This window comes from Anabrus simplex, chromosome 6 (assembly GCF_040414725.1).
Source record: "Anabrus simplex isolate iqAnaSimp1 chromosome 6, ASM4041472v1, whole genome shotgun sequence".
NCBI classification, from domain to species: Eukaryota; Metazoa; Arthropoda; class Insecta; order Orthoptera; family Tettigoniidae; genus Anabrus; species Anabrus simplex.
The window spans coordinates 229,615,622-229,631,699 of NC_090270.1; the positions used below are offsets into that span (position 1 = coordinate 229,615,622).

General features: G+C 39.3%; 1 protein-coding gene across 3 annotated transcripts in view; it reads left to right on the forward strand.

Annotated features, from left to right (window-relative positions):
* The window catches only part of LOC136876371 (sodium-independent sulfate anion transporter), a 289,375-nt gene that overhangs the window by 258,061 nt on the left and 15,236 nt on the right, over positions 1 to 16,078 (forward strand). For all 3 annotated transcript variants that reach the window (XM_067150262.2, XM_067150260.2, XM_067150261.2), the window contains exons 8-9: positions 1,332 to 1,472; positions 1,560 to 1,705. In XM_067150262.2, coding sequence (XP_067006363.2) covers positions 1,332 to 1,472; positions 1,560 to 1,705 — 287 coding nt within the window. The remainder of the gene's footprint in view (positions 1 to 1,331; positions 1,473 to 1,559; positions 1,706 to 16,078) is intronic.

Here is a 16,078-nt window from a genome sequence, read left to right on the forward strand (position 1 = left end):
TCGTTAAACGTTTTTTCTTTCCTGTAATGCATTAAATTAACCTTCTTTCGAGTCACCTCTGTAGCTTTGGATTAGCCCCTGTATAATCGGGTCGAGAACCCAGTTAGGATTTTATACTTCATTGTTTAGGAGTGCAAGTGTACGCCTCCATTTTGTGTTCGGGCCAGTAATCTAACCTGTTCCTTTTTCACGAAGGCCCAGTAGTTTGGGTAGCAGATACCCCTGTGTAAAAGTAATTTCAATTGTAAATTGTGCCTAGAGGGGCCAGAGATCGTGAGATTTTGTGTAATGTTGCCTTGAGCGGGCTGCTAAAAATCTGTTAATCTCAGAGAGCATGTAGGCTCTTTTCTAAGTTTTCTGTAATAGTGAGGGGTGCCTGTGGTAGGCTAGAGATTGCAACTTTTGGAGCAAAGTGCTCTTGAATTAGGGTGTTTTTTGCCCTTGCCTAAATTATACCTAATTTACGAAATTGTAAATTTGTAAATTAGGGGCTTGAAGCCCAAAATTGTTAAAGTTCTGAATCTTGGATCTTCCACTTCTTGAAATTGTCATTGTACTAGTAACCTCATTTTTTCACTGAGTGAAAAATTTAAGTTTGTGATTTAAAGAGAAATATAACCTTTGTTAAAGTTTTAATTCAATTTCTGATATCGTAGTTAGACCCATTCAACACCCGCACCTTCTTTCACCTCTTTCTGCTCTACGGATATCTCCGTAAGAGTAATATTTAATTAATTTATTTTGTACTTCTTTGTTTACTAATAACTGCCATTCTATCCCATGATTTACGTCCCGTCGCGTTAATTGCAATCTTTCTCCACAGCATTTTCCCTTCGTGTATTCTTTGGGGAAAGTGCTTTCCTCTACCGCTTTTCATTATTCTTTCTACTTCCTCCCTCCTAGCATTCCTTCATTCCTCTTCCTATCCTTATCCTCCTCGAACGCCTTATTCCTGTTGCTTCGGGCATTCGGGTAAGTACATTTTTCAGTCTGTCAGACATAAAATGCAAATTTATGAAGACTAGAATAGGATAAGAAGATATTAATATTTTCCAGCTATATTTTAGTGTTCATTGGGGCCGATGACCTAGATGTTAACCCCTTTAAACAACAAGCATCATCGTAAACAGCAGCATCACACTAATAAACTAAAATACAGTTATATATTAAGTACGTCTATGTCTCGCATACATGCCAGTACACTTCAAACGTAGGATTTAAGGAATTTCTTCCTGGTATTCATTCTGGTTCGAGGTGCCAAAGTAACTGAGTGTAGTTTGGAAGTTCAGTACCGCTAGACAGAGCTGAGATCTTGTTGTTTCCTGTTTCAGGTATCATCGTAATTCTCGCTCTCTCCCTGTTAACGCCGTACTTCTACTTCATCCCTCAAGCCACTTTGTCCGCAGTGATCATCTGCGCGGTTCTCTTCATGGTTGATGTAGAGATCCTCGGTCCAATTTGGAGATACAGCAGTAAGAGCTATTTTATGTGACACTCCTCAATACACGTCTTATGTAAGCTGTTCTGGTGATAAAACATGTTTGCTTGTTTGTAAACAGGACTGGACCTTGTGCCTCTTCTTTCCACCTTCATCACCAGTCTGTGGCTTGGTGTAGAAGTGGGTATTGTGGTCGGCGTCGTGGTTGATTTAGTTTTCCTTCTTTACTTCACCGCCAGACCGAAAGTTACAGTGGAGAAAGTAACGGTAAGTATCCTTTCTTCATTAATTTCTAATGGAATACTGGTTATCTCGTTTATTTGGACGTAGGGGGACCATTTTCACATACATCCAGACAAGGCCGTACCCAAGAATTGTTTTCGAAGGGGGTTAGGATTTGGATGGAGCTGGGGTCCAAAAACAAAAGCTATAGTCACAAATTCTTTTTACTTTCAGATAGATTTTACGGAAAGAAAAATGTAAAAAATTTAAAACAGTACCGTTTACAACTCAATGGGAGAAGTAGAAAGGTAAATTCATAGCGGTCTGGTGGGCAGAATATGTTTTAATACGTGCGTGCACTGTGACACAAAGATTTGTCATTTGTTTAGATATGGAGGTAAAATATGTTTCACTGTACGTTGTAAAAAATATTTAGAGGTTTGACTCATTTAAAAAGTCTTTCAGTGGCTCGATAACATAAAAGTATTATTATGTTTATTGAAATTGATTTTTATTGTGTAAAATGTACCGAGAACATAAAAACAAGCAATCCGTAGATCTCACCAAAATTAAAATTTTCATTTATGTTTCCAGTAAATTTGTTAACTATATTCGTAGAGAAACATTTAAAGGTGGCACAGATTTTATAGGTTAAATTCAATGGTTTATTTTGCAAATGCTTGTTTTTATATCATCTCTAATTTATTTCAGGCTATTTCAAAACTCGTATAGGCTATGCTGTTTAAATTTGTCAAGTTCACTTTTATTCTGAGGGGTTTTAACACTCCTAACCTCCCCCGAGGGTACTACCTTACATCCAGGAATTAAACTTGAAATACTGTAACACGGTAATAAACAGGGATGACCTAGCAAAGTCATGTTGAATTTATGTAAACATTAATTTAATACCCAGGAGCCTCCGTGGCTCAGGTGGCAGCACGCCGGCCTCTCACCGCTGAGTTCCGTGGTTCAAATCCCGGCACTCCAAGTGAGATTTATGCTGGACAAAGCGGAGGCGGGAGAGGTTTTTCTCCGGGTACTCCGGTTTTCCCTATCATAATTCATTCCAGCTACACTCTCAAATATCATTCCATTTCATCTGTCATTCATTAATCATTGCCCCAGAGAAGTGCGACAGGCTTCGGCAGCCGGCACAGGTCCTATCCTCGCCGCTAGATTGTGGCTTCATTCATTCCATTCCTGACCCTGTCGAATGACTGGAAACAGGCTGTGGATTTTCATTTTTCATTAATTTAATTCCCAGTGAAGTAGTGTGAAAACTTGGAACACTATTTTCGCTTTCAGAGAGGTATTATGCAGGAGTTCGCATTTCCTTCCGTATCGATCGATCGATCGATCAATCAATCAATCAATCAATCGCCACTGAACTGCATTTAAGGCTCTCACTCAGGTGGTATAAACCCTATCAGTTGTTTACTTAGACTTTTCTTAAATGCCCGGCTGAGTGGCTCTGGCGTTTGAGGCGCTGGCCTTATGAACCCAATTTGGCAGGTTCGATCCTGGCTCAGTGCGGTGGTATTTGGAGGTGCTCAAATACGTCAGCCGCGTGTCAGTATACTTACTGGCACGTAAAAACTCGTGCGGGACAAAATTCCGGTACCTCCGCGTCTCCGAAAACTGTCAAAAGTAATTAGTGAGTCGTAAAACCAATAACATTACGTTTTTTCAATAATTTGAAAATAAGTTGGAAATTTATCAAACATCGTCCTTAGTAAAGTATTCCAATCCCTAAATCATCTTCCTATAAACGAATATTTGCCCTAAATTCTCGATTTGACTTCTAACATCATCTTCATCTTTCCTACTTTCCAAGACACCACTTCTCCTTATTCGTCTATTAAAGTAATTCCACGCCATATCTCCACTGACAGTTTGGCACATACTGCTTAGTCGAGCAGCTGTCTCCATACTTCCAAGCGTTACCAGCCTAAAGTTTGCGATATTTTCGTAAAAAGCGCTGCTTCGCTAAGCCTCCCACTGACGATTTTAAATTGTTGTTGTTAGTCGTTTAGTCGCTTCCGTCTCTCCATGACCCCATAGACCAAAGTGCGCCATTTCTATCTGTCGTGTACTATTTTCCGAAGTCTTTCTAAATTGAGAGCTGTGGCTTCCTTGATGCCATCAATCCACCTCATCGAATTTAAATACAAGTATACTGTCCGATTCGTTGGCTGAACGGTCAGCGTACTGGCCTTCGGTTCAGAGGGTACCGGGTTCGATTCCCGGTTGGGTCGGGGATTTTAACCTTAATTGGTTAAATCCAATGGCACGGGGGCTGGGTGTATGTGCTGTCTTCATCATCAGTTCATCCTCATCACGACGCGCAGGTCGCCTATGGGAATCAAATAGAAAGACCTGCACCTGGCGAGCCGAACCCGTCCTGGGCTATCCCGGCACTAAAAGCCATACGGCATTTCATTTCATTTCACAATTATACTTTCTGAAACATTAGCTTCCTAATTTTGTACGGGACTGACAGACCACCCAGATTCAATGTTAGATTAATCTGGATGTTTAAGGCTAAACACCCTTATTGCTATGACACACTGCCCTTACAAAGATTCAGCATTTCGTGCCTGGGGAAACCCCAATGGTCACAAAACTCCCCCAGTGTGTACTAACAGCATTTTACGTGGGTTTACATTAATAGCGAGTCTTCCCAGCCCAAAGTTTACTAAATTTTCGTAGCAGTACATTCTTGTCAGATATCAAAAGCAAACAAAACAAACTCCATGGCACACGGCCCTGACGGGCCTTGGCGTACCAAGCGACCGCTGCTCAGCCCGAAGGCTTACAGATTATGAGGTGACGCGTGGCCAGTGCGACGAATCCTCTCGGCCATTCTTGGTTTTCTTGACCGGGTTTGTCGGAAATCATCCAGAACGAAAACAATCATGGATGTAATAGGATCACATTTCTCCGATGGTATAGATGACTTTAAGGAACAACGCTAGAAGATTGTACAGTATCTTATGCTATTATGCAAGCTTCCTTTCGACCATCGATATTACTACGTGAAAATAAACTTGAAATTAATATGTTAATGTATCTAATAAAACAAAAGGTGTCCAATTTCCCTTTGAGAAAAAGTGTCTATTTAAATAATGGAAACTTAAATTGGTAACTATTAATGTATTAGCATCTAATGAATCGCTTTCGAGTGATGTTTGGAGTTAAATGTAGTATTCAGTGCATCGAAACTGGGAAAAGGACTCCGGGCCTATGGAACTATCAAGAATGAAATAGTCCGTTTCCTAGAGCAGACGTCATCGCGTAGTTGCTCTAGGGAGCCGGTGTTACTTGGCTCCGCTCGGGACGGGTGTTTGTCACGTGACAAGAGAGCAACAGTAAGGCGGGTTGCATACCGTGGCCGTACTGTACATGCGCCACTGGCCTTCAGTACATACTACGTCATGCACTTCCCCTACTTCTTCCCCTATTTGCTCGCTAAGGTGCTCTTGTTCCACGAGAGCGGGGAGCAAACTGGCTCCGAAAGCATTTCGCTCTCGATTGACGATGCCTGCTCTAGAGTATGATGAGATTATGCCATCCATCAGTACTTCATACCACAGCCTGCACGGTTGCTAGATAACATTTTGTCACACATTTTGTGTCTCTAATTTCGTGACACATATTTTAAGATGACTCCCAGCCATAAGAAATATTGATAATTAAGCAGCAACATCACGCTGACTTCGTCGGGTTCCATCGTTCTACCGACTCGGTTATATCTTTACCCAGGTGCTGGGTGGATCCTCAAAAAGCAACATCAAAGTGTATGCAGTCACAGGGAAACAGCAAAAGCAGATAGCGTGGCCGAAAGGAAGCATATAGGGCATGATAAGAAGTAAGGCACTTCCCCATTGCTTTCCTCGCCGACAGGAAGTGCTATTGTAGCGTGACTGGCCTGGTGAGTACCACATTTCATAACAACCAGACGCACTAGTCATGCTCTAAACGTCATTACTCAGCACCACCCATGCCTCGGCAGCTTCCACACCATCACATAAATAAATGAGACCGAGACTTCGGTGAAAGCTATATTTTGCTCCGGGCTCTGTGTGAAAATGTAATGTTCTCTTAGCTTCCAGTTTCCCTCTGAAATTAGAGGAAGATCGAATTCCACATTGTTCCGAAGATAGAATGCCAAGGATCAAGACCGTATCCAAGGGGGGCGGTTAGGGGGGTTCAAACCTCTTCGGAAATAAAAGCGAACTTGACAATTTTAAACAGCATTATACGGTTTTTTTAAATGGCCTACAATAACTTAGAAATATTTTAAAAACAAGCATTTGGAAAATAAACAAGTGAATTGAATCTATAAAATCTGTGCCATCTTTAAATATTTTCCGATTAATATAGTTAACAAGTTTACTGAAAACATAAATGGAAATTTTAATTTTGGTGAGATATCAGCGTTGTTTTTTTTATATTCTTAATACATTTAACACAATAAAAACCTATTTCAATAAACACAGTGAACCCTTTCTGGCCTGAGATACTATGCCACCACGAAAGCTAAAGCCAAGTATCCTTGACAACAAATGTGGCAACACCCAATGCCTGTGCAGGATTCGAACGTACACTTCTCCGCACCCTTGATCTTGATTGCCGGAACTCTCGGGGTGGTTATTAGAGTAACTAAGGTTAAGTTATGAGTAGGTTCCCACCTTCCAATACTTATCAATTTCTATATAATAGGTTTATTAATTACATAATATAAACCATATAATCTCTAGTACATGTTTCGTTCCGATTATGGAACATCTTCAGCTAAAATTTGATAAAATGGCAAGACAATTAAAACACATTGATGTTATGATGATACAAAAGCTAAAAGATGTGATAAAATGGCACGAAGATTAAAACATATAATTATGATGATGAAATAAAGTTCATTCATGTTGGTTAAAAATTGAACAAGTCAGTGTTCAAATGACGAAGTAAAAACGGCGATAAGGTTCTTCAGTTAACAACACGACATAAGGGAGGACGTCAAATACGACACGACTGACTATAAGACTCATTTCAATAACCTAACCACAACTCAACTTCAACTACGGTTATTTTATCAAGAGTTCCCCCGATAAATATACATTAAGAAAATCTTGTATTTCTCCAATTTATCTTCAAGATCAACAAAATGTACACGTCTCCAACATGAAGAAGAACCTTATCGCCGTTTTTACTTCGTCATTTGAACACTGACTTGTTGAATTTTTAACCAACATGAATGAACTTTATTTCATCATCATAATTATATGTTTTAATCTTCGTGCCATTTTATCACATCTTTTAGCTTTTGTATCATCATAACATCAATGTGTTTTAATTGTCTTGCCATTTTATCAAATTTTAGCTGAAGATGTTCCATAATCGGAACGAAACATGTACTAGAGATTATATGGTTTATATTATGTAATTAATAAACCTATTATATAGAAATTGATAAGTATTGGAAGGTGGGAACCTACTCATAACTTAACCTTAGTTGTGCTGAGCCAATACGGAATAAATATGAGATTTATAAGCTGTGGTTATTAGAGTCCATAAAGTTACATCTAGCTTACAGACTTAAGGGCGTGGAGGAAAATTCAGGACGCTCTATGCTAAGGCAAATAAAATTCTCCCAATAGGAGCAAACTAATATTTAATGGCCTTGATGACAAACAGAACAACTGTAACATAAAGGGCCATTATGACCATATTTCTGAGTTCGTGACCTTCCGAAATAAAAAAACCTCACGTGACGAAATTATTTTGAATGGTTTTCAGACAAGTACATTCCCATTAATGATCTAGTAAAGTATTGTATTTACAAATGCGTCAGTGAACCATATATTACATTCCTTTCGTCACTGGGAACAAAGTTAAAACCAAACAAGTATAATACTTCAGGTTATTGGAGTGGTTAATGCCGACCTATCATTTATACAAAAAAATGAAATTATATACTTAAATAGAATGATCCATTATTTCGGCCCGAGAAAATACGAACCCAAAACCATTACGCGAGTTAAGTCGGAATTTACTCACAACAAAATAACAAAAGCACACATATCAGCAAACAAGAAACATCATATCACTTAAACATTACAAAATCAACCGCTGGCTATGTGTACATTTTTGTCCAGGTCAAGAAAAAACACTGGCGAATTCACGTTGGTTTTGCCTGGATTCGAATCATAGATCTTCTGCCATTATGGTGGGTCAATGAATAGTAAACCCTAAGTACTTTATTTATGAAAGGGGATCCTACCACCTACATTCATTGATTACCTGAACTTACGGACGAACTATTTCCTGGTATTTAAACCTTAAAAGTATTTAAACCTCCCTTGGGAAATCTAAAGGGGCTGCCTGGCCGAGGCGGTAAAGGCGTGCTCGGTTTGCCCGGAAGGACGTGGGTTCGAATCCTCGTCAGGAAGGCGTAAAATTTAAGAAACGAGATTTCCACTTCAGGAGGTGCATATGGCCCTGAGGTTCACTCAGCCTATACAAAGAATGAGTACTATGTTAATTCCTGGGGGCAAAGGTGGCCGGGCATAGAGCTAACCACTCTACCCCATCACGTGCCGAGGTTAACAATGGTAGAAGCCTTTACTTTCCACTCCTCCAAGGGCCTTCATGGCCTGTACGGAGGCGACTTTGCTTTGCTTTGGGAAATGCTCAAATGTGTTTTTCTCTCACCAGCGGTCGTCACGCCCGTAAAGAAGAGAATTCAATAACACTGACAGTTGAGGGTTGACGCATGGTCTGCCGTTCGCTTAGGTGGCACAGTCCTTCTCCATACAAAGCCCTTTTAAAATATCAACTGTGCATGAAAACCTCATGCAATACTCAAAACGTTTCGTTCAATTGAGAACATAATATCTTAAATTCCATCTCGCACAAATGTCGCTGCCAATAACTTCGGCAGGATAAACAAATCACAACTTGAAATAATCATATCGTTAAAAGGGATTTTTTCGCTATCCAATTCCTGCTGACACATTCTCAAGAAATATAGACTGGGGTTCATGATCTGAGTACGTCCAAAAAAAAAAAAAAACACTCTTAAAGTCAAATGACCTGTAATATTTAAAAATCTTTAAAATTCAGGGGAGAACAGGAATTTAATAAGAAAGTGCTTCCTTACGGAAAGCTAAATTGGGATCTTAGATTCGAATTCCAGCGTCGTTCATAGTACACCATACAGAAAATCTGCAGCCATGCACGTTATGCTACAAAACTCCTACTAAATGACATAAGAAAATATAGAGTACATTACTGATCCAACCAACAGGCTTCGAAGACATGCATTAATTAGACTATTTACATGCAATCATTATACCATTATTTACAAACACCTTAACTTTTAACCTAATAAACTCATAAAATAAATCAACAATTCCTATTCTGCTTTACATCTAATATGTTCCCAAACATTGAACTACACGATGACTATGAACTAATAATTAAAGTTTAGTAATTACAAAAAATCTCTTCATGATTTGTTGCTATTTTAACTAAATTAACCCACTCAGAAGCTTCCTATACTAAATCCCTAAATAGGATAAATATACATCCTAATCTAATAATGAATTATTTGCAAGCTACGCATTCATAATTACTTACAATGGGATTATGCACTTATGTGATTACTGCATTGTGCTGCTCGTTTGAACCTCGGGAAAGCTCATGCAAAGAAGACTTAGAATTCCATCACGACGTCATTTGTTCTTGGGGTATCAGGGATCCAGAGCTGCGTTGCCGTCTGCTGGTCCATGGTTCGCGCCTGGTTCTCCACTGATGAAAGCTGTTCCGTTACCTGCGGAAAGTTATCTGCACGTTCAAACAACTTCACACCGTCACCACACAGTGATACAAAGACTCTAGTCCCACACTGAATTTATCCGGGTTTATCTGTGCCTTGGGGGCGGCTTTACTCTTATAAAACTATTTTCTTATCTTTCATTAATACTCTCGCTTACACTACACTGCTTAGTTTTATATGATCGGCACTATTTCCATCACCCGCGACGCTGAAACTGAGGAAAATAATCCCGTCTTTACATGTCTAAGAAATTTACATAATTCGGAAGCTACCGCATGAATACGTCGCGAAATGTGGATGAGCGGCTATGGGTAAGGGCACTCTATTGTCCTGGGGACAAGAAATTGTTCCCAAAGGCGGAGGAACCAGTTTGGTCAACGGCATTAGGATGCAGAAGGCAACGGGAAACCACTGCATTAAAGATCCTGAGAGATATTCCAATAAATTCACATGGCATGGCTGCAACGTCAAGATCAGAGCTGGCCTTGTGGATCGTCTACCTCCGTTTGGAGACGACGTCTTAAGAAGAAGAAGAAGAAGTCAAGTACAGTATTTCAGTATACTGCTTCTATCTATCACTGCACAAAGAAAATAACTTTCGAGACCGGTTGATGTGGAGATAGCAACGTGTCTCCTCCAAGACTGAACTCGGGTGCACGTTTGTCTGTCCGATTTATTAAATCTGACACAAGTGGGCTGACCCTAGAAACCTCCGAGAGGATATTAATCTATTCCATTGACGTTACGAATATCAGTGAAGCAGTACGTTCGAAAGGTAGCTAAGATGATCTCATGAGTCTCGATTGTATGCGGAAATTAATGCGATCCTAAACTTCTTGCAATTGTCCAAAGCACCATCCCTGCATTTGAAGCAATGGGGGAATTCCCGTAGCAGGTCATGTGTTCTATGTATCGCTTGGGGACGCTTCCTTTACGTAATATCACAAATGCATAATTTACATTGCTCAGGAGTATATAGCACATCCCTTCCAGTCAAATTTTCTTCTTAATTCTGAAGAGGCATACCGTGTCATTTGTTGTTCTAATTATAGCGTAAATCGAGGGCAAATTTAATTTAACTCCACCTTTTCGTCCCGCTAAGTTGGCTATCCTTTCTGTACGGGGTGTTGCCTCCCTGCGATTTTCACCCCCACGGCATTATCACGAGGTACGCTTAGAGACCTGCCCTCTTCTGTTTCCGTCGCACAATTATCTTCATCACACTCGCTCCTTGCGTAGAAATTTCTATGGCATCAGTCCTCACGCCTCCCCTCCCCCGATGTATAAGCGCGCGCGAAATACAGAACATGTTGAATAAAATTTTAAATACATGTACCTGGATCAAAAATTCATGGCTCTGATACGGCACAATAGTGAAATATTTTCATTTTATTGAACAAGTAGAAGATTTTAAAAAATTAATCTAACCTCTACATATTTTAACACTTACAGTGAAACATTACCTCCATTTTTAAACGAGTGATTTTGTCGCACTGCACGCACATGATAAAGCATGTTCTGCCCACCATACCGCTACGAATTTACCTTCCTACTTCACTCGTTGAGCCACTGAGTTGTAAAAGGTACTGCTCTAAAACTCAAATGTTTCTTTCTGTAAAATCTATTTGAAATTAAAAAGATATTTGTTACTATAATTTTTGTTTTCAGAAACCACCACCCCGTCCCAAATCCTAACCCCCTCCGAAAACATCTTGGGTACGGCCTTGCCACGGATAATCAAATTCGAAAAATAAACAGTAGTCGGTTACTAAAACCCTGTAGCCTCAACGGTCTCTGCGTACGTCTTGATGACAGAGTTGCCGAGAGAACCGGGTTCCTAGACGCAGAGACGCTGCTCTTGGAGTCTCATGTCAATGGGCTCTATACTGAGTCAGTTTCAGCCTTCCAAATTTTCTTTTTCTCATTATCAGTTTTAAAGGCGACATATCTCGAGACAGAGTGAGTTGGCCGTGTCGCATAGCTGTGAGCTTGCGTTCGGGATATTGTGGGTTTAAATCACACCGTCGGTAGCCCTGAAGATTATTTTCGTGGTTTCCCATTTTCACACCAGGCATGTGCTGGACTGTACCGAAATAAATGCCACGGCCACTACTTTTTCTTCCTTGTATCACGTTTTGCTGCATACCTTGGGGTGGACGTATTTCGAACTCATGCCGATAGATGGTACTTGCGCACCCAAATAGTCAGGATGATAAAATTACTTCGTTAAAATAAACTTATTTTTATTAAAAAGTACAAAAATTCTCGTCGTCATGTGTGTATCGTGTTTTTTTTTTGTTTTGTTAAAGGGAGATAACCTCTACCTGATGCCAAATCCAGCTGCCGAAACGATCTCATATTTTTCTGTATCACGGAGATAGACAGACAGACGTAGGGATTTCATATATCGTACATTCAACGAAGTACCATCAAAAATACTTCCGCTCCACCTTCGGGTTCGTTACAATTGATAGCTGCTTTAGAGAACAAAATATTGGGAACGTAGGTATGGTTTGCAACAGTTTTTTGCACATCTCATTGTTCTGTAAGTTTAAAAGCAATTGCTATCACATCCACCACGATTCAACTGATACTTGGACGCCATGCCTTTGCTGGCGGGACCTAGTGTTTACAGTGTACTGCCTTCTGGTATAGGCTAGAGCAATTTTGTTACTTTCATTGATCTGCCTCAGTCTTATCCTTGGCTTTGACAATATGAAAGTGACTGAGGTATGAGTGATGCTAGTAATGCCATTACATATGCAGAGAGTCCCTGCTATGAAAATAAAAAAATTGAAAATACACAGCCTGTTTCCAGTCATTCGACCGGGTCAGGAATGGAATGAATGAAGCCCCCATCTAGCGGCGAGGATAGGAATTGTGCCGGCTGCCGAATTCTGTCGTACTCATTTGGGGCAATGATTAATGAATGACAGATGAAATGATATTGTAGAGTGTTGCTGGAATGAATTATGACAGGGAAAACCGGAGTATTCGGAGGAAAATTGTCTCGCCGCCGCTTTGTCCAGCACAAATCTCATGTGGGGTGACCGGGATTTGAACCACGGAACTCAGCGGTGGGAGGCCGGCGCACTATCGCCTGAGCCATGGAAGCTCCTCCTTGCTATGAATGGTGTGTAAATGTTACTGCATATTGATGTATGCATTTCACTGGCCTTGGCAGACTGATATGTAATAGCAACTTCTGGCTAAGTGGGGAAAGAAACAGTAAACTACCTCACTCCTCATTTCCCTAGTACGCCTCTTCAGTGATGCCTAGGCCATCTTGGCAGCTAATGGTGGAGCTTTTGAGGATCCAACCAGCCTTCGGGCTGTGGACTGAACATACAATCATACATACGTGGACGCCCTGGTCGTCGTAATTGTGAGTCCTGACAAGATCCAATCCGCTGTGAACAACACATCTTGATTTACATGGCGTGGCCACACAGGATCAGTCCTACGTGTTTAGGGTCCTGGTCATGGCATCAAGAAGGCTAGGAAGTAGGTTTCTGCTCTGCGAAAACGTGAAATTAAATTTGCGTGAATCTGATGTCATGTGATAAATTAGAGCGCCAATGGAAAAAAATAACTTTTCCAGGGGAGGGACTCAAAACAAGGACCTCCCTGCTGATAGGCTCGGCTCATAGCATGTAGGCTTACGCTATGGTGGCATTGGCTGAAACTCACGGTGTGTCAGTGTTTGCTCATTTCTCGGCATGGCTCTTAAGCCCGACCAAGCTACGTACAGATTTAGGAGCACTGCCTCATAAAGCCCATTTGAATTCGCCCGCGAAGCGATCTGATTGGCTAACTTAAGCAGCTGATAAAATTACAACGGCGCGAGATTTCGACGTATTTGTTTCAAATTACTTATCAATATGACCGGTGTCGTCCTGATTGCGAACAAGTGGGTACCCGAAGGGGATGATTTGGGTTCGACACATATTGAGTCGAGATTGCGGCCGGGCATAAAGTAGAGGCGCTTAAGCGAGAATATAATCAGTAAGAATATATCATTTTATATATGTCACGCTGCTTATCTAGGTGGATTGTAGCAGCAGTATGCATCACTAGAGGCACCTACAGTCTTCTGAAATTCTTTAGAAAGCCGCTTTAATTACTACGGAGATTTGAATTTATTTACAAACCAGCTCTGGCAATAAGGAAAGTGACCGTTAGGCCTTTTCATTCGAAATTAACCTAACATACAACAATCACGTCACCTAAAATAAATTATATATTTACAGTCAGTATTTACAAATCTACATTTACGACTTTCCTCAACAGCTTCAACACTACTGCAGAAAAATTAACCCTCAGTTGGTACACCAAGTTCTGGTGCATACAATTGGAATACTGGGTAATACACACACAGAAAAGGAAAATTAAAAGCATGTAAGAAAAAACGCACTCGTTTCCAAATAAGCTATTTCACTTATGTATTATTTTGAATAATAATAATAATAATAATAATAATAATAATAATAATAATAATAATAATAATAATAATAATAAATATTCTAAAGGCTAATGTCTTGTCGATGCAACAACTCACTTCTTTCATTGGAATAATAATAATAATAATAATAATAATAATAATAATAATAATAATAATATAATACCGTGCCAGTTAGTCGTGCTGTTATAAGCGCGCGGCTGTGAGCTTGCATCCTGTAGATAGTGGGTTCGAATCCCACTGTCAGCAGCCCTGAAGATGGTTTTCCATTTGCACACCAGGCAAATGCTGGGGCTATACCTTAAGGCCACGGCCGCTTCCTTCCAACTCTTAGGCCTTTCCTATCCCATCGTCGCCATACTGTTTCGGTGCGACGTAAAACCACTAGCAAAAAAGAAATAATGATAATGTATTATTAATACAACTCTCACTAATCCACCATAAACAGCTACCCCACTAGTTATGTTATAAAATAAAAAATATAATCTTCTAAATGGTATCATTACTTCAAACTAAATTATTAAACATTTTCAACACGAAACATATTTCTTTAAATATGGTTAGGTTATCTAAAGCATCCCAGCGTACCACTTAATGTTAATACTACTAGAACTGTTTTGAAAATTGTATCTGTTTTATGTACCTCACGTCAACACTATTCTCTTGTTCGCGATCAAGACATAACAGTATGACCAACCCTCTAAGGCTCATATATCCGGTTTACGTAGTTTCCGACCACTCTGTATAGCTGTTATAGATAACTGACTGAATATACCTGAAGGTAAATGTTTAGCCACAGCACCACATATTTTTATATCGGATGGACACGTAACGAACCTCTATCCCACTACGGGATATGGCTCCATGGCTAACTGGTCAGCATATTGGCCTTTGGTCAAAGGGGTCCCGGATTCGATTCCTGGTCGTGTGAGGAACTTTAAACTTCATTGTTTAATTCCTCTGACTCAGGGACTAGTTGATTTGTGCCGTCTTCGACATCAGATTCCATTCTGCGCAACGTACGTCTCCTAGTCGCGAATCCGGTTCCTATCCAAATACATAGCATAATTCTTAGTCTATATTCACTTAAAAGCTAAGTACTTATCCTAGGAAGTCATTGAAAGAATCACTATTTCTTTTACAATACTATTTATTGAAATGAAGAAAATCTTGAAAAAGTACTTTAAATGCTTTGAATATTATTAAAGAAATGAATAATAATGATGTCGCATCTCAACATTTGCTTTCAAAGTATTAAAAAATGATTAGAGGCCTCCAACTAACTAACAAGAAGAAACATAATCAAATATTCATAATCTTGATTGGGAGTAATTGAAAATGTCTGACGCGAACTATTTACATTGCTTTAAATACAGATAAAATTAGAATCATGCTTTTATAACCTTCTCTCATCACACAATCTGATCCTAATTTTTTTATTTGATTCAATTTATATTCCCTACTCAATTTGCAGTATTACAAACTCATTTGCCAGTAGCTAACACATTCTGTCATTCAAGGATGTTATTTGTCAAAGAAAACTTTTTTCTCAAATATCAATTCTCAATCTGGTATTTCATTCGCAATGAAGAAAAGTTAACTCTCTAAGTCATTCTTCTATTTAAAATAAAATAACCGAAATGTTATTGTTATTAGTTGAATTGCTTATTAAATAAATATTAATTTAAAGAAACTCTTATGTGCCAGTCCATTAATTATATATGCCCAAATATTCAGCTATCACTCACATCTAACAAGTATGTAATGTAATTCAACTAGATATTAGGTAACCTAGTTCGTAAGAAGACTCTGTTACCATCAACCTTCAGTTATGAATAATGTTACCAGTCATATCATATAATGTAAATGAATAATGTGCTAAGCTTCATTTATCAGAATGCGAATATCTATAGTTAGTATATTGTACAGAAATATGTTACATTCATGCTACCATCTATGTATTGAATCATTTTCGATGATCAAATAAGTAGTTGTTAAGTTAGGCATGTTGTGTGGATCATGCGTGGTACTATATAAAGCTTCCTGAAGAAATAACATTCGTTTGAGAACTAATTATAATTATTATTTATCACGAAGAGCGTCAATTAACCTAATTTCATTG